This window comes from Lepisosteus platostomus, chromosome 5 (genome assembly GCF_059453375.1).
Source record: "Lepisosteus platostomus isolate fLepPlt1 chromosome 5, fLepPlt1.hap1, whole genome shotgun sequence".
Taxonomy (NCBI): domain Eukaryota; kingdom Metazoa; phylum Chordata; class Actinopteri; order Semionotiformes; family Lepisosteidae; genus Lepisosteus; species Lepisosteus platostomus.
In genome coordinates, this window is record NC_142615.1 from 69,341,257 (window position 1) to 69,365,606 (window position 24,350).

General features: G+C 46.0%; 2 protein-coding genes across 2 annotated transcripts in view; both read left to right on the top strand.

Annotated features, from left to right (window-relative positions):
- Nucleotides 1-24,350, top strand: part of LOC148671959 (uncharacterized) — a 96,987-nt gene that overhangs the window by 64,638 nt on the left and 7,999 nt on the right. The gene's annotated exons all lie outside the window — the stretch shown is intronic.
- LOC148671962 (uncharacterized) overlaps nt 21,634-24,350 on the top strand; it is a 360,178-nt gene continuing 357,461 nt past the window's right edge. The window contains exon 1 of the mRNA XM_088632708.1: nt 21,634-21,699. Within this exon, the coding sequence (XP_088488834.1) occupies nt 21,666-21,699 (34 nt within the window). The 5' untranslated portion in view covers nt 21,634-21,665. The remainder of the gene's footprint in view (nt 21,700-24,350) is intronic.

Sequence of the window (24,350 nt, forward strand, 5' to 3'; positions counted from 1 at the left end):
GGTTATAGATTATAAAGACCACAGGACACCTCTGGGTTTGCAGACAACGGTCAGACGAGAGAAGGCAGCGCTGCCTTTCCTGACCACATCTCCTTAGCAGAAGATCTGAACACAGATCAAACGCTTCTAAGGAACAGTTCTCAACACGTCAGTGTGAATTTCAAATTACATTTCAATGTTTTTTGTCTGGCTTCTGTATTTGGTAGATCCATACGCCGGTGAAAAATGAAAAATATCTTTCCTCTGAGTGACCTGTCGTGCTCTATTTCTGGGTGACCTCGGACATCATCCATCTCTAACGAACGGTGTTGACTTCTGACGATTCTTGTGCACTCTCTCTCACCTGTATATAAAAGCACACTTCCCCTGGAGTGAAACACGCCTCAGAAATAAGTGTTTATAAAACTTTCATTTCTCTTTACCTGAACTCAAATAAACCTGCAAGAACACGTTATCATAAAGAGCTTCAGCACAGCGTATTTCCGGTCACTTATTTTTATACCCTATTACTGTATTTGAGGTGTCATCTGAACCGAAGCAAACCTCGAAAACACGTTTTTATGACATTGTTTGTCGATTTTAGCAGTGGTGATGCAAACCTCCAATATAGACTGTTTGAGAACGTCGTCTCTGTTCAGCTCAAGTGCAACAAACGTGTGAATCGATTTTTAGTTCATTTATTGATCAAACTGTTTCTATCAGCCCTGGATCTGACATGAGCCGCAGCGAAACCGGAGCCACTTCGACACACCGGTATCCTACAATTTCATTAAAAAAACACTTGATATTTACTTCAGAAGGAGGAAATACAAATATCAACTAAACACGCCGGCTAGTCAAAGAAACAGCACATTTAAACCAACAAAACTACAATTTCACTCAAAATGTCAGATGCAACTGAAATTAGAGTGGCCTTCGAGATCAGTTCAGTGAGCTCAATAATAAACTTTTACACCAACACACCCACAATTTCACCACAAACACATGGAGCTTGTGTCTGTGAAGGTGAAGTGTGAGACGAATGTGTCATCAGGAGGGAGGGCCACAGCAGTACAGCAGAGAGAGCCATCACTGTTACCCACATACTCTCACACCGGTCCCATGTAGAACTGCTGTATTAAACTGTCTGGTGAACAGACGCGTCAGAGACTTCTCATGATCAGGACAGGTCACAGTAAACATGCAGAAAGTGATGGTGAATTCTCGTTTCGCCTGTGTCTTATTTACTCGTTGTCAAACATGCCAGTCTGTGTTATTGTGCGTTTTGAAAAGTGGTTGTCGTTTTCTTTAAATGTTTCATACAAAAATGCTATTTGGAGAGTAACTAATTAGATATTCCCCTTGACTGAGGTTGTGTACAGTCATCCATCAGGACTGGTACATTTAAAAACGACAGGAGAGAGCGCCACCTACAGGCAAAAGGCCACATCACAGCAGCAACGTGTGAACAATAAGACTTTTACACCCAAAAACCTCAATATCTCCACAACCCCATAAGCACAATGATAAAAAGACACTTTTACACAATTTCACCACGAACACAATGAGCTCAATGATCAAGACACTTTTACACAATTTCACAACAAACCCCCCGAGCACAATTATAAGACACTTTCACACAACTTTACCTTAAACCCCCCGAGCACAATGATAAACAGACACTTTTACACAATTTCACCTCAAACCCCCCAACCTCAATGATAAAGACTTACACAACTTTATCCACAAACCACCCGAGCACATTGATAAACAGACACTTTTACACAATTTCACCACAAAGCACCCCGAACACATTGATAAAAAGACACTTTTACACAATTTCACCACAAACCCCCCCAAGCTCAATGATAAAAAGTATTTTACACAATTTTACCTCAAACACCCGGAGCACAATAATAAAGACACTTTTACACAATTTTACATCAATGATAAAGACACTTTTAAACAATTTCACCACAAACCCCCCGAGCTCAATGATAAAAAGACACTTTTACACAATGTCACCACAAACCCCCTAGCACAATGATAAAGACTTTGACACAATTTAACCTCAAACCCCCTGAGGTCAATGATAAAAAGACACTTTTACACAATGTCACCACAAACCCCCGAGCACAATGATAAAGACTTTTACACAATTTTACAACAAACCCCCCGAGAACAACGATAAAAAGTATTTTACACAATTTTACCTCAGTGATAAACAGACACTTTTACACAATTATACCTTACACCCCCAAAGCTCAGTGATAGACACTTTTACACAATTTCACCACAAACACCCCGAGCTCATTGATAAAGACACTTTTACACAATTTTACTTCAATGATAAAGACACTTATACACAATTTTACCTGAAACCCACCAAGCTCAAAGATAAAGACTTTTATACAATTTTACCTCTAACACCCTGAGCACAATGACAAGAACACACATTTACACAATCTGACCTCAAACACATCGAGCTCAATGATACAAAGACTCTACACAATTTGACCTCAAACACCCCAAGCCCAATAATAAAGACACTTTTAAACAATTTCACCACAAACCCCCCGAGCTCAATGATAAAAAGACACTTTTACACAATGTCACCACAAACCCCCTAGCACAATGATAAAGACTTTGACACAATTTAACCTCAAACCCCCTGAGGTCAATGATAAAAAGACACTTTTACACAATGTCACCACAAACCCCCGAGCACAATGATAAAGACTTTTACACAATTTTACAACAAACCCCCCGAGAACAACGATAAAAAGTATTTTACACAATTTTACCTCAGTGATAAACAGACACTTTTACACAATTATACCTTACACCCCCAAAGCTCAGTGATAGACACTTTTACACAATTTCACCACAAACACCCCGAGCTCATTGATAAAGACACTTTTACACAATTTTACTTCAATGATAAAGACACTTATACACAATTTTACCTGAAACCCACCAAGCTCAAAGATAAAGACTTTTATACAATTTTACCTCTAACACCCTGAGCACAATGACAAGAACACACATTTACACAATCTGACCTCAAACACATCGAGCTCAATGATACAAAGACTCTACACAATTTGACCTCAAACACCCCAAGCCCAATAATAAAGACACTTTTACACAATTTCACCACAAACCCCCTGAGCTCAATGATAAAAAGACACTTTTACACAATTTCACCACTAAGCCCCCGAGCTCAATGATAGACACTTTTACACAATTTCACCACAAAGCCCCCGAGCTCAATGATAAAGACACTTTTACACAATTTCACCACAAACCCCCTGAGCTCAATGATAAAGAAACTTTTACACAATTTTACCTCAAACCCGTCGAGCTCAATGATAAAAATACAATTTTACCTCAATGATAGACACTTTTACACAATTTCACCAGAAACACCCCGAGCTCAATGATAAAAAGACATTTTTTACACAATTTTACTTCAATGATAAAGACACTTATACACAATTTTACCTGAAACCCACCAAGCTCAAAGATAAAAAGACTTTTATACAATTTTACGTCTAACACCCTGAGCACAATGACAAAAACACACATTTACACAATCTGACCTAAAACACATCGAGCTCAATGATACAAAGACTCTACACACTTTCATCACAAACCCCCAAAGCTCAATGATAGACACTTTTACACAATTTTACCATGAAAGACACTTTTACACAATTTCACCACTAAGCCCCCGAGCTCAATGATGGACACTTTTTCACAATTTCACCTCAACCCCCCCGAGCTCAATGACGGACACTTTTACACAATTTCACCACAAATAGCCCGAGCTCAATGATAAAAACACTTTTACACAATTTCACCACAAACCCCCTGAGCTCAATGATAAAAACACTTTTACACAATTTCACCACAAACCCCCTGAGCTCAATGATAAAAACACTTTTACACAATTTTACCACAAACCCCCTGAGCTCAATGATAAAAAGACATTTTCACAAATTCACCACAAACACCCAAAGCTCAATGATAAAGACACTTTTAAACAATTTAATCAAAAACCCCCAGAGCTCAATGAGAGCTTTTACACAATTTTACAATGATAGACACTTTTACACAATTTTACCTGAAACCCACCAAGCTCAAAGATAAAAAGACTTTTATACAATTATAACTCAAACACATCGAGCTCAATGATAAACACTTTTAAACAATTTCACCACAACCCCGAGCTCAATGATAAAAATACACTTTTACACAATTTTACCACAACCCCCCCGAGCTTAAAGATAAAAAGACACTTGTACACAACGATAAAAAGACTTTTACACAACTTTACCACAAAACCCCCGAGCAAAATAATAAAAAGACACTTTTACACAATTTCACCTCAAACCCCCTGAGCTCAATGATAAACACTTTTAAACAATTTCACCACAAACCCCCCAAAGCTCATTGATAAAAAGACACTTTTACACAATTTCACCACAACCCCCCCGAGCTTAAAGATAAAAAGACACTTTTACACAATTTCACCTCAAACCCCCTGAGCTCAAAGATAAAAATACACTTTTACACAATTTCACCTCAAACCCCTTGAGCTCAAGGATTAAACGATTTTTGCACAATTGTATCTTCAACACGCACATCACATTCTCTCCACTGCACATATCATTTCCATACCTCCTCCCTCCTCATCCAACTTCTCTGGTTCCCTTCTCTCCAGCTTCTCTCTTCTTGACTCAGCATCCCTTAACAAACTAGTTACAGATGCAGCCATTCAAAATGGGTGAGGTATTTCGCGGCATACCGCGACACGCCCACCGGGGTATCACGTGGTATCACGTGTGTCACGTGACTAGCTATCCGGCGTCGCCTTGTAAAACCGCCAGGGGGAGCTTAACCTCTCATGTACAGCATTCGAGCCTTTAATTTTGAACTGTGTATTACAGCATGTTAATCATCAGTCATTCAAATGTTGGTATATTTTATGAAAGCAAGATTGCTCAGTTGGACAAAAGTACACAACCTACCTTTATCAGAAATATTTATGCATCAAAGCCTTTACTGAAGATATTACTAATAGTATTAATAATGGATGACTTTGGACAAGCTGTATACTCAAAGTATAATTTCTTTAGCACATTTGTACAAGCACTTGGAATCTGTCCAAGCCATACTTTGTCAGGCATTTTGTTTTACTTCAACGGGGCATAAAAACTTCCTTGCTTTTAACAGGGCGTTTCATAATTTCTAGCTACGAGAATGATTTAAAATGCGACACCTATCATTCAACTAGAGCTTAAAATATCACAAGGAAAAATACACACCGGTATTCCATTTCTCCCTAAACATTGTAAGCCTCGAAGTCTTTAACTAACGTGATACCGGAGTCAACAAGCATACTTTTAGAATTTGATTAAAAGGGAATATAATATGGAATCGCGTATCTCAATAATTTAATAACGGTATGATTATATCCGTGTACTGCGGCAGGGCTGTTTCGCCTGCCTGATCATGCGAGCTCTCTTGTAGCCTACTGGTCTAGGTGCGTGACTACCAACTGACAGGTTTGGTGTTCGAATCCAGCTGGTGCTGTACTTTCCATTTTTATTTATTTATTTTTTAATCGCGTAACATAAACATATTACCGTATGCAAACTGTACTGTATACAGTATGTACATGTATATTTAATGTCTTAACTGTGCCCGTTTAATTGAATTGAAAAAAATTATTTAACACGAACATTAAGCTGCTTACATCTTCCGCCTGAGAACAGTCACCCGTTGCTACCCAACGCAGAATGGTGATTGGCTGACACCATCTGACACCCCTCTGATTGGAGAAAAAAGACGTGCTGGTGTGCTATACCAGGAAGAGGATTTCTTTCTATTCAAAACGTGTATTTTAAAAGTTTAAGAAGTAAAAACCTTACAGCGTACACAGATTTCTAAACTGATCAGGATCGTTATCTTTGTCTTATGCATAATAATGTTCACCGTTCTGTCCAGCAAATTAATAATAAACTTTATTTTATATAGCGTTTTAAACGAATAAGTAATTAGATTGCTCATAAACCTAATCACTTGCTGGAGGTACAAGATGCTGTCGCAGCGACGACATCGACTTCGAGAACCAAGCCCTCGAAATGTACTCATTTTTTATCAACAGAGGATATCCCAGCAGTGTGATTGACAGGGCCCTTGCCCGAGCCAAAAACACCCCCCGGACCATCAACCCGATCAGGAACTCCCGCCGTAACAACCGCATTCCCTTGGTGCTTCCTTACCACCCTAACACACTTCCTATCCCCAGGACCATTAACCAGAATTTTTCCATCCTACAGGATGATCCCTCCATTGGGGCCCTCTTTTCTGATCTCATATCGCCGACCACCTAATCTGCGTAACCTCCTTGTTCACAGCTCCCTTGACCGCCCTCAACAACCATCCACACCAGGCACTTTCCCTTGCAACAGAGCTCGCTGTATCACCTGCAAGTACACAGCCACCACCACACTCATTCAAGGCCCCTCAGGACAATTCCGGATCACCCAGACAGCATCTTGTACCTCCAGCAACCTTATTTACTGTATCTCTTGCAGTAAATGCCCAGCCATCTACATTGGAGAAACAGGAAGGAGACTCGGAGACCGCTTCAGAGAACACGTCAGGGCTGTGAAGATTAAAGATCTCTCCAAGCCCATTGTTTCTCATTTCACCTCTGACGGCCACGACCACACTAATCTCTCCGTCTGTGTTCTCAAAGACGGTTTTCCGAACTCATACATCAGAAAGACCACCGAAACTAAAATTATTCTGCAGTTAGGATCACACATTCTCCCTTCCCTTAACGACAGATTACTGTTCTTTTAAATTTTCTCCATTCATTGGAAGTTTCATTTCACACCTCTCTGCACCCATTCTGACTTCACACCTCTTGATTGGCCTCTCTTTCTGTCCCCTGCTCCCGCCTCTCACTCCTCCTCCCTCCCAACCTTTGTTCTCCCGCTACTTTACCTTTGCCTACTGCCCTGTCTCTCTCACACCTGAAGAAGGCTCCACGGCCGAAACGTTGTGTTCTCTTTCTTCTTTTTTTCAGCATGGAATAAACCTATTACTTGTTCCTGTCAGTTGGTAGTCACGCACCTAGACCAGTAGGCTACAAGAGAGCTCGCATGATCAGGCAGGCGAAACAGCCCTACATAGCTCTGCCACAGTACACGGATATAATCATACCGTTATTAAATTCTTGAGATACGCGATTCCATATTATATTCCCTTTTAATCAAATTCTAAAAGTATGCTTGTTGACTCCGGTATCACGTTAGTTAAAGACTTCGAGGCTTACAATGTTTAGGGAGAAATGGAATACTGGTGTGTATTTTTTTCTTTAAAGTACCAAGACCAGCCATATACTGTATGTTTACGTTCCACAATTAATATCGTTTATGGCCTTCACACGCGTTACAGTATGCTCCTATTCTTTTTATGCTCAGCTACTAAGATTTCCCTTCAGTGGTAAAATTCAATATCTACAACGGGCACAGTAAAGACGTTTACAGTAAGTCTTTCTACGACAGTCCAACGGACCATGAGTGCCCGTCGGTCAACCAATCACGCACCGCGGTATCGCGTGTCATCTTACCTGCGGTACGTGTCTGTACCGCTTACTTTGAATGGCTGCATCTGTACGCACATGAAACCCACCACATCTATTTTAGATCCCATTCCCACCACTTCATTCCAGTCCTGTTTCTCTTCTCTCTGTCCCATGGTCCTCAATATTATACATGAATCCATGAGCACTGGTGTTATACCAACGGTCCTCAAAACTGCTGCCATTACCCCCTTGCCAAAAAAGCCTAACATGGCTCTCGACGATCTTAATTTTCACCCCATCTCCAACTGACCCTTTCTTCCTAAAAGTCTAGAACGTGCTGTCACACTCCAGTTACATCACCATCGATCATCTAATAGCTTCTGATTCTGGTTCTCTCTCTATACTCATCCTTCTTGATCTCAGTGCTGCTTCTGACACTGTTGACCATGACATCTTACTTTCTCGTCCTGAGACTGTGTTTGGAGTTTCTGTCACTGCCCTCAAATGGTTCAAATCTTACCTCACCGATCGCTGTCACTTTGTCTCTCTCAATGGGTACAGGTCTGAAATTGGTCTTGTCAAGTCTGGTGTTCCTCAGGGCTCAATACGGGGCCCCTTGCTCTTCAGCATTTACATGTTCCTACTTGGTCAGCTTTTAAGATCACATGGCCTCGGCTTTCATTTTTACGCTGATGATACTCAGCTATACATCCATACCAAACCCGACACTGATGTGGCTGTCTCTATTCTAATGTTTTTTTCACCTTAGAAATATCGCTAGACTACCCCCTATGCTATCACTAACTGTGGCTGAAAAGCTGATCAACACATCTGTATTCTCTCAAATTCACTACTGTAATGCTCTACCTGCAGGGGTATCAAAATCTACTCTGAACAAACTGCAGTCTGTCCAAACCTCAGCAGCCAGAATCCTGACCAGGTCTGGTGCAAGTGACCACATCACTCCTATCCTGGAGTCCCTGCACTGGCATCCAGTTAAATTCTGTGTGGACTTTAAAATCCTCATGCTCACCTGTAAGGCTCTGCATGTCTTGGCACCTCAGTACCTGTCTGAGCTATTATCGCCCTACTCTCCACCTCACAACCTTCGCTCCGCTAATTCTGCCCTCCTTACTGTCCCCCAAGCCCCTCTACACTCTTGGGGTGACAGGACCTTCTCCTGTTCTGCCCCCAAGCTCTGGAACTCTCTCCCCAAGGATATCAGAGAGTCACCTTCTCTAAACTCCTTCAGATCCAGACTCCAAACCCTCTTCTTCAGAAAAGCCTTTACTGAACTGGTTCCATTCTTCACCCCTCTGCTCTTCTTAGTACCACCTTCCGAAGTCTCCTCTGTGTATTGTAATTGTGTTTTATCTTGTGTAGTCTTCTTATTTATTGTCATCCTGTAAAGCGCTTTGAGAAGCCACCTTTAAAGGCGCTATATAAAATAAAGTTTAACACCCCGAACTCAATGATAAAGACACTTTTACACAATTTCACCTCAAACCCGTCACACTTACAAAAAAAAGACACACTTACCTCGGTGTTGGTGAAGGGGAGTCCTCGTATCCTGTAAAGCGCGATGAGTGGAGTGCCCAGAAAGGCGCCATATACAGATTCAGCCACGCAAATCATTACGTCATACCGCGGTACGTGATTGGCCGGCCAAAATGACCGACAGGTGCGCTCGTGGTGCGTTGGTCGGTCGTGGAAAGATTTCATCATTTGATCTCTTTACTGTGCACATTTAAATCCGCTTAGTATTGAATATTTATATGGAATTTTACCACTAAAGGGAAATTTTAGTAGTTGAGCTTTAAAGGAAGAGGAGCATAACGCATCTGAAGGTCATAAACGATATTAATTTAGAAACATAAACATACTATGTCTCGATATTTTAAAGAAACAATACACACCAGTCTTCCATTTCTCCCTGAACATTTTAAGCACCAAAGTCTTACATGTGGTTATTTCAGAAACGTTTTCACGTGTTCCTTGCTCCCTCTGACCATGATACCGGACGTTTATACAGTAGACAGCGCTCTGTGAGAGAAGTGACAGTTTCAAGCTTGTCTGCAGATACGCTCGATACCAGAGTAAACAAGCACACTTTTAGAACTGGGTTAATAGGGAGTATAAGATGGAAGCGCGTATCTACAGGAATGAAGGACGGTCTAACTATATTCACGCACTGTGCTGTTTCAGTGCTGGTCACTCCACTGCCTCGGTGGCATGATCACTGAACTGAGGTCGAGTGTTCAAACCCAGCTGGCGCCATCAGTTTCCTTTGAACAAATATTATTGGCATTATCTTGACATTTTTTATATTTCTGAACATCACATGTTCGTGCTGTGTGCGGTCCTGTAGGGCGCAGATTCAGGTACAAAGGTTGTTATCGCATCTCTCTCTCTCCGGTTTCACAGGTATTTTCAGAGTAGACTAAGGGCGAGTCCGCCTCCCCCACTCACATGTCCTCTTATAAAAACAGATTCACAACGCGCAGCTGTGTCAGTCTTCTGTGTGTAAGAAAAATCGGTCTGAACACCATGGCTGCTGGTTTTAATGAGCTGCCGAGTCAAGAACACTTGAATCTTCCTGCTGTCAGCAGTGTTGTGAGTATAGCTGAGCCTCACCTGGATGAAAACGTGACATAATGCATAATCAGCAATCAGGTGATGGAGACTGTGCTGCTCTGCTCTTCCTCTGGTGATCTACAGGCTGTATTTCTCTCGCTGTGACCCTGTGGGTCCAGTCAGTGCGTCATTACGCAGCGATGAGAAACCGCAGGTTTAAAAGAGAGAAAGAGCTCACTGATTAATACCACTGGACATTAATACAGTGACAGAGAGAAGCTCAGATCACACAGCAGGACCTCACACCCGGGGACTGATCTGGGATCTGGGATCTGGGATCTGGGACGGTCGAGTGTGAATTGTGGGGCTCTAGCTGTGCTGAACAGCTCTTGAGCACACTGGAGTCTCTCAGTGACAAGACCACAGGCGTCTTTCCTCTCCTACATCCTCAGAGTAGAACAGAATTGATGACCGTGCTAAACTGAATATTATTGATGACTAAGAGTTCATCCCAACACCTAACTTTCTTAACCCGAGAAATACCGCTCAACACGGCTCCGAGTGAAAAACCCGTCGATCACCAGAGGGAGCAGGACAGCGCCGCCTCCAGTCACCCAGAGGAATAGATGTGAAATGAAAGGACACGCAGGAAGGGCTTCAGAAACAGACGAGGCTTTATTCTCTCGCCCACGTCAGAAGCTGGTTACAGTAACGGTCAGCAAGTCCAAGCGACTCGTTACAATTACACGGCCGTTTGGCTGCGGTGAACATGGATTCTGTCTGGCACGGCCAGATTGTGAAAAATAACTATTTCACGAAACAAGCGTTTCATTTTAATCAAGATGGGGGCAAGGGGGTCTTCTCTGTGACCCTCCCTTAGAAAATTAACGTGAAAAAACTAAAAATCAGACAATCTCCAGACACTCACAACAAACATATCAGAAAACATCTACATACTGTGAGTGTCTGGAGACTGTATCTGAGTTTGAGTTTTTGGCCGGACCACAGCCCCATCCTCACACACACCCCCACTCCCCCATCCTCACACACACCCACAGCCCCACCCACCCAAACAAACACCCCCACCCCCACATACACACACCCCCACACACTCAGCCACAGCCCCACCCACACACACACCCCCACTCCCCCATCCGCACACACAACCCCTCACACACTCCCCCACGGCCCCACCTACACACACACCCCCACTCCCCCATTCTCACACACACACCCTCACCGCGCCACACAACACACCCCCACACACACCTCGCCGTGCCCGGCCCCCCCGCCGCATCAAACAGACAATTATTAATATTAATAATTGCTTACACTCATATAGTGCTTTTCTGGACACTCCACTCTACGCGCTTTACAGAATGAGGACTCCCCTCCACCAACACCGAGGTAAGTGGTGATATAAGAGTGTCTGTTTTTCAATGAGGTAAAATTGTGTAAAAGTGTCTTTTTATCATTGAGCTCGGTGGGTTTGTGGTAAATTTGTGTAAAAGTGTCTTATTGTAAAATTGTGTAAAAGTGTCTTTTTATCATTGAAGTAAAATTGTGTAAAAGAGTCTATCATTGAGCTTGACGGGTTTGTGGTGAAACTGCGTAAAATGTCGGTTTATCATTGTAAAATATTGTAAACGTGTCTTTATATTATTGAGCTCGATGGGTTTGAGGCCAAATTGTGTAAAAATTGTCTTTATCATTGAGCTCAGGGGGTTTGAGGTAAAATTATGTAAAATTCTTATTGTAAAATTCTTTATCATTGTTAAATTGCGTAAAAGTGTTTTTTATCATTGAGGTGAAATTGTGTAAAATTGTCTTTTATCATTGTTTGATAGAGGGTGTTTGAGGTAAAAGTGTCTGTTTGATGCGGCGGGGGGGCCGGGCACGGCGAGGTGTGTGTGGGGGTGTGTGGTGTGGCGCGGTGAGGGTGTGTGTGTGTGAATGGGGGAGTGGGGGTGTGTGTGTAGTTTGGGCCGTGGGGGAGTGTGTGTGGGGTTGTGTGTGCGGATGGGGAAGTGGGGGTGTGTGTGCAGGTGGGGCCGTGGGGCCGTGGGGGAGTGTGTGTGGGGTTGTGTGTGCGGATGGGGAAGTGGGGGTGTGTGTGCAGGTGGGGCCGTGGGGCCGTGGGGGAGTGTGTGTGGGGGTTGTGTGTGCGGATGGGGGAGTGGGGGTGTGTGTGCGGGTGGGGCCGTGGGGCCGTGGGGGAGTGTGTGAGGATGGGGGAGTGGGGGTGTGTGTGAGAATGGGGGAGTGGGGGTGTGTGTGCGGGTGGGGCCGTGGCTGAGTGTGTGGGGGTGTGTGTGAGAATGGGGGAGTGGGGGTGTGTGTGTAGCTGGGGCCGTGGGGGAGTGTGTGAGGGGTTGTGTGTGCGGATGGGGGAGTGGGGGTGTGTGTGTGGGTGGGGCTGTGGCTGAGTGTGTGGGGGTGTGTGTATGTGGGGGTGGGGGTGTTTGTTTGGGTGGGTGGGGCTGTGGGTGTGTGTGAGGATGGGGGAGTGGGGGTGTGTGTGAGGATGGGGCTGTGGTCCGGCCAAAAACTCAAACTCAGATACAGTCTCCAGACACTCACAGTATGTAGATGTTTTCTGATGTTTGTTGTGAGTGTCTGGAGATTGTCTGATTTTTAGTTTTTTCACGTTAATTTTCTAAGGGAGGGTCACAGAGAAGACCCCCTTGCCCCATCTTGATTAAAATGAAACGCTTGTTTCGTGAAATAGTTATTTTTCACAATCTGGCCGTGCCAGACAATTTTACCTCAAACCCGTCGAGCTCAATGATAAACAGACACTTTTGACAATTTTACCTCAAACCCGTCGAGCTCAATAATAAACCGACACTTTTGACCCAATTTTACCTCAAACCCGTCGAGCTCGAAGATAAACCGACACTTTTGACAGAATTTTACCTCAAACCCGTCGAGCACAATGATAAACCGACACTTTTGACCCAATTTGACCTCAAACCCGTCGGGCTCAATGATAAACAGACACTTTTGACAGATTTTACCTCAAACCCGTCGAGCTCAATGATAAACAGACACTTTTGACGCAATTTTACCTCAAACCCGTCGAGCTCAATGATAAACCGACAGTTTTGACACAATTTTACCTCAAACCCGTCGAGCTCAATGATAAACAGACACTTTTGACACAATTTTACCTCAAACCCGTCGAGCTCAATGATAAACCGACACTTTTGACACAATTTTACCTCAAACCCGTCGAGCTCAATGATACAGACACACTTTTACACAATTTCACCACAGACATTTTCTCACTCCTATGACTGTTTTCTCATCAGCCTGAGGACTGAACGATTTCAATGAAGAAACGGAGGGACAAGTCGCCACTCACCGCCACAGCCCGGGAAACATCTTCCGTCTCCAACACGAACAGCAAACGTCCAGAAACGCGTTGACTTTGGACTCAGTCAAGTTTAACAGGTGTATAAACGTGCTGAAGAGCCCCAGACTGGCGAAAACTCTGTCAGACCGATTATACTGACGCAGCATTATATTATATTAGCATTACAACATTGATATCATATGATATTGATTACCCTGACGCAAACGCACACTTTTCCACTCCTTTGACGCCGATATCTACGTTCGTGAAGAACAAACTGCTGCTCTAGACGACATTATATTTAAAACACACGAATTGAGTGATAGAAACGTGTTCAAACCGCGGTTGACCTGTGGCTTCAGCTCGGCGACGCAGAGACACGGCGTCCATGAGGGCGGGAAAGAAGAAAGCTTGTGTATTCTAATAAAAAGCTGACTAAAACCAATTATTAATGATAAAATAAGGTCAAACTCGGGAAACCGCGGCGGGGCAGGAGCCCTCACGGCGGGAAAGGCGGGAAGCGCGACCGTTAGGAATTCAAACTTCAAACGAGACGCGCACCTGCCCCGAGTTCTCGCAGGGACCGCCCCCCTGTCCCCTCTCATCCAATGGGCTTCCACCTCGGTGGAGTGACGCCCCGCCTCAGCCCTCTCCTCCAATGGACATAAGGGACACTCGAGTGACGCTCTCGGGAGCCCTCCTCCCCGGGCGGGGCTGTTATAAGCCTTCTGAGTGACTGACCCAGGGTTCACAAGCTGCCCAGGAGGCTCTACTGTACACAGAGAGGGGTGGGAGGGGGGAACAAGCCGATACCCTGGCTCCTCTCAAGAAACTGCTGATGAAGCCGGGATCAATTAACGAGCGATTAATTAACGAGCGAGTTGAACCCTGTGGGTGTCATTCCCAGTGTGGCCCAGCAGCGGGGTGAAGGGGTGCAGGTGGCGGCACCCCATATCCCCCCTCAGAAAAATGACACCTGACCCCCCCGTCTCTGGCCACCTACTGTGTGCGCTTTCAGGAACAGTGACCCAGTTCAGACCCGGTTAAAATCTCGCCGATCCAGCTCGTGGCTCCCTGGTTCGGTACCAACAGAGTGGACCGGGTCGAGACAGCAGGACCGTCAGGCTGCGCTGTTGATCTCGAACCATCAGGAAGGATAGCTGTCATTTCACACAGACACCAGCGCCAGCAACCCCCAGCAGGAACACGCAGACTCCACACACACAGACACCAGCACCAGCGACCTACAGCAGGAACACGCAGACTCCACACACACAGACACCAGCGACCCCCCAGCAGGACCACGCAGACTCCACACACACAGATCCCAGCACCAGCGACCCCCAGCAGGAACACGCAGACTCCACACACACAGACACCAGCGCCAGCGACCCCCAGCAGGAACACGCAGACTCCACACACACAGACACCAGCGCCAGAGACCCCCAGAAGGAACACACAGACACCAGCGACCTACAGCAGGAACACGCAGACTCCACACACACAGACACCAGCGACCCCCAGCAGGAACACGCAGACTCCACACACACAGACACCAGCGCCAGCGACCCCCCAGCAGGAACACGCAGACTCCACACACACAGACACCAGCGACCCCCAGCAGGAACACGCAGACTCCACACTCGCTTCTTTGACACAGTTTCACTCGCTTGTCCTTGCCGCCCGGCTCAGGGGACGAGTGAGGACAGATTCAGGGAAAGAGCAGCACCGACAGTGAGTCTCTGGGGAAAAGAGAGACTCTTTCTCTGAGGAGCAGGGCGGTATTGGCTTCAACATGCTTGCTGGAGGTGCTGTGGTTCCAGTTTGCGATGTGATGAGAACAGAGATTCGTCCAGCAGTTTCAGGACTCAACCTAAAAAGTGACTTTTTAGCTGATGTGACAGAGGACCAGCCTAGAGGACCAGGTATTGAAGAGAAACAGGAACGTGTGTTTTTACCTCCTTCCAGCTGAAGTACAGCAGTAGAAACCTACTGTTCGCTTCTTTAGAATGATACAGACACGCTGTTGGAAAACAAAGGTGATTATGAGAGAAGTAGTTGAATAAAAATCGGAATCAAGCCCTGCAGGACTAAAGGGATCCTGTCTGTTGTAACAGAGCTGACTGACAGGAGCTGGTATTTCATACCAGACCGAGAGGATTATACTAGGGAGAATAACAGAAAGTCAGGAGATCAAATATTGTAGGGTTACACGTTACAGGACTCCCGTCTCCTGTGGACACACACACCTGTGGGGTCGTGTCAGGGCAGGAGTCCCACATTGTAAACCAGTGTAAACTGGAACTGGGACCAACCCGGATCAAGACCAGACCTGAGAGCTTCAGGACTCTCTCCCACTGGTGTCCTTTTCCCTCTCTCTGTCCTGTGTCCTAACAAACCCCACTAATCCCACGTGTGGGAAAGAGGACCCGCTCGTCCCTCCTGTCCTGTCCCGGTGTCGCCGTCACTGGGACTGGAGCAGCCGGAGAGGAGACGCACTTCCAGAACTTTCCTTCCCGCTCGGCTCTTCCCCTCCTGAGGAAAGGGCATCTTCCCACACAAACAGCCCGTTTCTCTCGGAGACGCCCGCAGCACAGGGGGCCTTTTCCCAGGACACCAGGACTCCCCTCGTCTGCGGAAACACCCGGGAAGAGCCTCCCAGCCCACAGGAGGGGAGTCCCAGTCCTTCCCGGGATTTCCAGGACAGGAGCGGCTCCTCAGCTGGGAATAAAACTGCCCCCAGAGGAGCTCGAGCGCTCGGGCTCGGAGCGTCGCTTAGCAACCGGCGCCAGTTCTGCTCTTTGATGATCGGCTCAGGAGAATAAAGTCGATATAAAAACATAAAAGTCAATTTCTCTCCCTCCTCTGTCTGAACATAAGAGAGATTACAAACCAGAGACACAGACAGGACACTGTAAGAGTAGAGGTGTCGTCAATGACACACACAGTATGTATAAATATAAAAAAAGTCCTGCTCAGTACAACAACACTGTGTGTGAGAGTAGGGGTGTGACCCCAGTGTCCCGACTGCTGGTCAGTACAGATCAGGACACTGTGTGTGAGAGTAGGGGTGTGGACCCCAGTGTCCCGACTGCTGGTCAGTACAGATCTGGACACTGTGCGTGAGAGTAGGGGTGTGACCCCAGTGTCCCGACTGCTGGTCAGTACAGATCAGGACACTGTGCGTGAGAGTAGGGGTGTGACCCCAGTGTCCCGACTGCTGGTCAGTACAGATCAGGACACTGTGTGTGAGAGTAGGGGTGTGGACCCCAGTGTCCCGACTGCTGGTCAGTACAGATCCAGGACACTGTGTGTGAGAGTAGGGGTGTGGACCCCAGTGTCCCGACTGCTGGTCAGTACAGATCAGGACACTGTGTGTGAGAGTAGGGGTGTGGACCCCAGTGTCCCGACTGCTGGTCAGTACAGATCCAGGACACTGTGTGTGAGAGTAGGGGTGTGGACCCCAGTGTCCCGACTGCTGGTCAGTACAGATCAGGACACTGTGTGTGAGAGTAGGGATGTGGACCCCAGTGTCCCGACTGCTGGTCAGTACAGATCCAGGACACTGTGTGTGACAGTAGGGGTGTGGACCCCAGTGTCCAAGGATGCTGGTAAGAGTTGATCTGGGTATTCTGGTGTTTTATTTTGCTCTTACTGATGAACCTGCTCAGTTGGTGATTAACTTTATGAATCCACTAGGTGGCGCCAGAGCAGCGTCACACCGAGGACAGGAAGCCCGACACCTCACATCAGCAGGAAGAGACTGAGAGAGACAGATGGCAGCGTGTAGGAGCTCAGCGCTCAGCCCTGGTGAGTTTTCTCTTGTTCTACCTGTCAGAGTGTCGGTAAGGGAGTCACTGAGGATCTCTTCTCTGTCACAGAGCACAGCAGCAGCTGGAGAAGTTTCATGTCTGCTGAGAGTGTGTTCTGTGTGTCAGACACACAGGGTCTTCTGAACTAGGAGAGAGACAGGAGCTGATGTACTTTGAGTTTCTGCTGTCAGCGATCAGAGATCGGTAGTGTAAACTCAAGCTGTTTGGGATTCACTAAATATTTTGATAAGGTGTTTATTTAATGTAAAATGATTGATGTAAAACCTGACTGTTGGCTGGTGGTATTGGATTCACACTATTAGTATTCATGATGCTCAGATATGATCGTTTCCTGTTTGTTGCTCAGGGGCCGTGTTTATTGTACAGCTGATAATACCAGAGAGGAATCAGTACAGATGAACAACAGAGGAATTTATTTGGCCCGTAATTAGTAGTGATTCCAGGTTCTCGTGCAGCTGTTTTGTACTGTCCTGACTGGGCAGCTTGTTCCCCCCTCCAGCCCCCCTCTGTGTACAGTAGAGCCTCCTGTCCTGACTGGAGGAGCTCACCAGCTGTTTCTGGAGAGAAGCCAGGATATCAGCTTGTTCCCCTCTCCCACCCCTCTCTGTGTACAGCAGAGCCTCCCACTCCTGATTTTAAGTCTTAGTGTTGCTTTGAGTTTCAGTGTTAATTCTGAAGAACTCTGAGGTGTCAATATCTAACTGGTCTTTAATGATGACTGACTGTCACTGAGGATGTTGAATATTTTGTATATATATATGGTTCACCATCTTCACCCTGTCAGTGTGGGACACTCCTTTCAGACTGAAGAGACTCAGTTCCTCCAGCTTGTCAGTTTCAATGTTTTTAAACTAACATCATGCTAGTTCTCTTCAGTGTGGATCACAGTAGATAGTTTCTAAGCGGTTTGAAACTATATAACACAGAAAGTTCCCAAACATGTCTTTATGAAATGTGACATTTTCACTACTGAAGAATCAGGATGGACTGAATGATTTTACAGTTTTTTACATGTATTTTTTAAATAAGGTGGTATAAAGGTTCATACTGAACACAGGAGTCCCATATGTGTCTGAACTGCCATTGGACACTCAGAGTGTTAGTGGGACTCTACAGGGCCCTCTTGAAGTATTGGCGCCCTTGGTAAAGATGAGCAAGGAAGACATTGGAAAAAATGTCTGTGTTGTTTATCAGATGAGAGAAATCTAACCATTCAGTGAGGTTAAATTATTCTCAGAAAAACAATCCTTATGAAAAATAAACATGTACTATTGAGAGAACAGTTAAAAATAAAAAAATATTTAATTTAAATTGTAAGAATACAGAATAAGAATGTTGTAAGAATACAGTCTGATTAACATTAACAGAACATTTTTGTATACCACAGAGAATACACAGAAAATTAACCTCAATCTGTGATTTTCCTCTCTCACAGGGCAGGGACAATAGGAAAGATATAGAAAAGTTTTTATCGTGAATTTTAAATGGGATGAAGAGTGAAGATATCTGTGATGAGAACTTTATAATGTAAATAATCTGTGATCTTTCTCTCTGACAGAGAGGAGATGGGCTGATTCCCATGAGGCACCACAGGGTCTCTCAGAGATCAGGATCGTGCTGCTGGGCCAGAGATGGTCTGAGAAGAGCTCAGCAGGAAACACCATCCTGGGCAGAGAGGAGTTTGAGACTAAGAGAAGACCTCAGGAGTGTGTGAAGAGACAGGGAGAAGTAGCTGGGAGACAAATCACTGTGGTCAACACTCCAGGCTGGAATGTGTGGCTGATGAGGAATGATCCACAGCAGATCAGACAGGAGGTTGTGTACAGCGTGTCTCTGTGTCCCCCAGGACCCCACACTCTCGTCCTGGTGACTGATCTGGACTCAGACACAGACTGGAGATCAGTGAAGGAATATCTGGAGCTCCTCAGTGAGAGAGTGTGGAGACACACAATAGTGCTGTTCACCTGGGGGGATGAGCTGACAGACACAACCATTGAGCAGCACATTGAGAGAGGAGGGAAGGAGCTCCAGTGGCTGGTGGAGAAGTGTGGGAACAGGTATCATGTTCTCAACAACAAGAACAGGGGGACCGCACTCAGGTCACAGAGCTGCTGGAGAAGATAGAGGACATGGTGACAGAAATGAGTGTCTTTCCTTACATGATGGACAGAAAACTTCCATCTGGAACTTCCTTCCTGGTCGGCGTCTCTCAGTACCTCAGCAGCAGCTCTGACCTGTGACCTGTGACCTGTAACCCCCCCCGCCCCCCTTCTGGGTGGAGTCCGACTGTGACGGGAGAGGCCCTCGAGTCCGGCCCGATACCGATACCCATACCGGCCAGCCGGACCCAAACCCGAGCTCGGACCCGGACCGCTGCCGCCCGGAGAGGGGAGTCCGAGTCCATGGCGCCTTATCGCTCTGTTTGTTTATTGATTGATTTCCTTCGTGGCTTATTTATTTATCTATCTTATTGACAGAGAGACTCGTGCGTCTTATTGATGGAGAGTATTTCAGTGAGAGCGGAGGTGGTGCTACTCTTCCTTCACCGTGAGGAACTGGAACGGTTCTCCATGATTTGTCGTTGTATTATCGATCGGTCGATGACAGCGAGTGAAATGATCGCGAGGTGGGCGGGGAACGACGCGTGTTTCACTCCCTTCTCCCACCCCCACAAAAACAACACCACCCACGCTCCCCGGCGAGAGACGGAGCCCTGGACTTCCAATTCCTGTTGCTCTCTTGTGTGGGAATGGCAGGCAAGCCCCAGGTGTGGACGTGTTTCTGCGTCACTCAAGCAGACTCCCACGGACACGCCTGTGAGGTCGCGGGTCGTCTTCATTTTTAACCTTCTTGCGTTCATCGTGAGTGAGGGGAGGGGGAGAGGGGCGGTTTCTCCTCTGAAACTGACTGAGGTCTTTGTTTGTGTTTCCTAAGTCTTTATTTCAACAGTAGAGATGCCCCCCAAAGAAATGCTTAAAAAAAAGCGAATGTATTGAAATAAAAAAGGAAATTCGACCTTAAAAGCAGGACAGGAGGGAGTATTTCGCCACAGTAACGCCCAGAGGACTAAGACAGACCGCCCCTTGGTCCGAAATCCCCAGACCCCACCGGATCGCTCTCCTTTCTCCGCCTGGCCGTGGCCTGGGGTTCCTCGTGAGGGAGGGAACCCCCGGTCGCTGTATGTTCTTTGAGCAGATGAATAAAAACGGAGAAGCAGCGGTGTGGTTTGTGTTTGTTCTGGGGAGGGATTGACGCTGCAGGAGGTCAATCAGCGCTCAGGCACCTGCGGTTAAGAGGGGGTCTGTACACAGAGAGGGGTGGGAGGGGGGAACAAGCCGATACCCTGTCTTCTCTCCAGACACAGCTGAGTGAGCTCCTCCAGTCAGGACAGGGGCTCTACTGTACACAGAGAGGGGTGGGAAGGGGGAACAAGCCGATACCCTGGCTTCTCTCCAGACAGAGCTGGGGGAGGGGCGAACAAGCCGATGAGCTGCTCAGGTCCGTTATCTACTGTCTGACTCCTGTCTGCTCTCCTGCTCTCTCTGGTCCTCTGTTTCCCCGATCTGTCTCTCTCCTGAAGCAGTTCAGCTCTGGCCTCTGACTTCTGGTGCCTTGTCTCCCCCTGGCGGGGACAGCGCAGTACTGCAGCGCCTCATTGACTTCATAGATCCAGACGGGTGTGGACCCCAGTGTCCCGACCGCTGGTCAGTACAGATCAGGACACTGTGTGTGAGAGTAGGGGTGTGGACCCCAGTGTCCCGACTGCTGGTCAGTACAGATCCAGGACACTGTGTGTGAGAGTAGGGGTGTGACCCCAGTGTCCCGACTGCTGGTCAGTACAGATCAGGACACTGTGTGTGAGAGTAGGGGTGTGGACCCCAGTGTCCCGACTGCTGGTCAGTACAGATCAGGACACTGTGTGTGAGAGTAGGGGTGTGACCCCAGTGTCCCGACTGCTGATCAGTACAGATCAGGACACTGTGCGTGAGAGTAGGGGTGTGGACCCCAGTGTCCCGACCGCTGTTCAGTACAGATCAGGACACTGTGTGTGAGAGTAGGGGTGTGACCCCAGTGTCCCAACTGCTGGTCAGTACAGATCCGGGACACTGTGTGTGAGAGTAGGGGTGTGGACCTCAGTGTACAAGGATGCTGGTAAGAGTTGATCTGGGTATTCTGGTGTTTTATTTTGCTCTTACTGATGAACCTGTTCAGTTGGTGATTAACTTTATGAATCCACTAGGTGGCGCCAGAGCAGCGTCACAGTGAGGACAGGAAACCCGCCACCTCACATCAGCAGGAAGAGAAGGAGAGAGAGAGAGAGATGGCAGCGTGTAGGAGCTCAGCGCTCAGCCCTGGTGAGTTTTCTCTTGTTCTGCCTGTCAGAGTGTCGGTAAGGGAGTCACTGAGGGTCTCTTCTCTGTCACAGAGCACAGCAGCAGCTGGAGAAGTGTCTTCCTGTCTGCTGAGAGTGTGTTCTGTGTGTCAGACACACAGGCTCTGAACTAGGAGAGAGACAGAAACTGTTTTACTTTCACTTTCTCTTGACAGTGATCAGAGATCGGTACTGTCAACTCAAGCTGTTTGGAATGTACTAAATATTTTAATCAGGTGTTTATTTAAGGTAGAATGATTGATGTAAAACCTGACTGTGTGCTGATGGTATTGGATTCACACTGTTAGTATTCATGATGCTCAGACACGCTCAGATATGAACATTTCCTGTTTGTTGCTCAGAGGCCGTGTTTATTGTACAGCTGATAATACCAGAGGGGAATCAGTACAGATGAACAACAGAGGAATTTATTTGGCCCGTAATTAGTAGTGATTCCAGGGTCTCATGCAGCTGTTTCTCCTGTCCTGACTGGGCAGCTTGTTCCCCCCTCTCGCCCCTCTCTGTGTACAGTAGAGCCCCATGTCCTGACTGGAGGAGCTCATCCAGCTGTGTCTGGAGAGAAGCCAGGGTATCATCTTCAACAACAGGGCTGGGCAGCTTGTTCCCCTCTCCCACCCCCCTCTGTGTACAGTAGAGCCTCCCACTCCTGATTTTAAGTCTTAGTGTTGCTTTGAGTTTCAGTTTCAGTGTTAATTCTGAGGAACTTTGAGGTGTCAATATCTAACTGGTCTTTAATGATGACTGATTGTCACTGAGGATGTTGAATATTTTGTATATATTTATGGTTCACTATCTTCACCCTGTCAGTGTGGGACACTCCCTTCAGACTAAAGAGACTCAGTTCCTCCAACCTAACAGTGTGGGACACTCCCTTCAGACTAAAGAGACTCAGTTCCTCCAGCTTGTCAGTTTCACTGTTTTTAAACTAACATCATGCTAGTTCTCTTCAGTGTGGATCACAGTAGATAGTTTCTAAGCGATTTGAAACTATACAACACAGAGATTTCCCAGCCAGGTGGCTGAGTCCCAAACATGTCTTTATGAAATGTGACATTTTAGACTCACTACTGAAGAATCAGGACGGAATGAATGATTTTACAGTTTTTTACATTTATTTTAAAATAAGGTGGTATAAAGGTTCATTCTGAACACAGGAGTCCCATATGGGTCTGAACTGCCATTGGACACTCAGAGTGTTAGTGGGACTCTACAGGGTCCTCCAGAAGTATTGGCGCCCTTGGTAAAGATGAGCAAGGAAGACATTGGAAAAATGTCTGTGTTGTTTATCAGATGAGAGAAATCTAACCTTTCAGTGAGGTTAAATTATTCTAAGAAAAAAAATCCTGATGAAAAATAAACGTACTATTGAGAGAACAGTTAAAAATATATATACTGTATATATTATATAAATTGTAAGAATACAGAATAAGAATGTTGTAAGAATACAGTCTGATTACCTAACATTAAGAGAACATTTTTGTATACCACAGAGAATACACATAAAATGAACCTCAATCTGTGTTTTTCCTCTCCCACAGGGCAGGGACAATAGAAAAGATATAGAGAAGTTTTTATCGTAAATTTGAAATGGGATGAAGAGTGAAGATATCTGTGATGAGAACTTTATCATGTAAATTATCTGTGATCTTTCTCTCTGACAGGGGAGGGACAGGCTGATGCCCATGAGGCACCACAGCGTCTCTCAGGGATGGGCTCCTCAGTTGATCTGTTAGTGTCAGAGGCAGCTCTGAAGTCCTGCAAGACAGGAGTGGGTGAAAGAGCCCATCAGCAGATCATTAGAACCCCAGACAAGAGCTGTTTCTGTACATCAGTCTGAAAGACTCGTCACAGCTTGTCTACAGATCAGCGAGTCTGTGAGTGAACAGCAGCAGCCTGTTGTAGAATCTGTGTCAAACAGGGTGAGATGGAGAATTACTGAACAGCCTGGAGTCTGAATTCTGCTTTGTTAACAAAGTGGTCAAGACTGCAGGTCTCAGGGTTGAAGGGACAGTTCCTGACCGACAGACACTGAATCACTGCAGCTCAGCCCAGCAGTGGGGATGTGGTACCAGGAACATGAGGTGGAGTTTATTCCACTGACAGGTGCTGAGAAGTATTAAGCCTGTTTCTCTCTTGTCATCCTCTGATAAAGACACAGTGGACTCTGACTCTGGACTCTTGGTGTGGTCAGTTTCAGAGTGAAATACCAGCAGGATGATTGCACTGGACTGCACTCTCCTAGAGTGCTGTTCTTCACTGGGGTAAAGAGATTCTCTCTCCTTCAATTAATGTCTTTCTACACTCTGCCCCTGTAACAGTACAGTACTGCAGCATGACTGTTGTTGCTTGAGGCCAGTATATAAACACAGACTTTTCAGATGAAACTTGAGTCACTTTGAAAAAATAGATCTGACACAAGGAAAAATCATGAACAGCAGGTAAAACTATGTAGTTAGTTGATACTCAAGGTTAATTCCCAGATGTTCATTCTGTAAGTCTCCTTCATACTGACTTTTTTAGTTTTCTCTTGAGCAAACTGAACCCTTCTTATCTGTGCAGAGGTTGGTCTCCTCTCATGTCTAACCTGCCTGATGCTCCTGTCTCTCCTCCTGT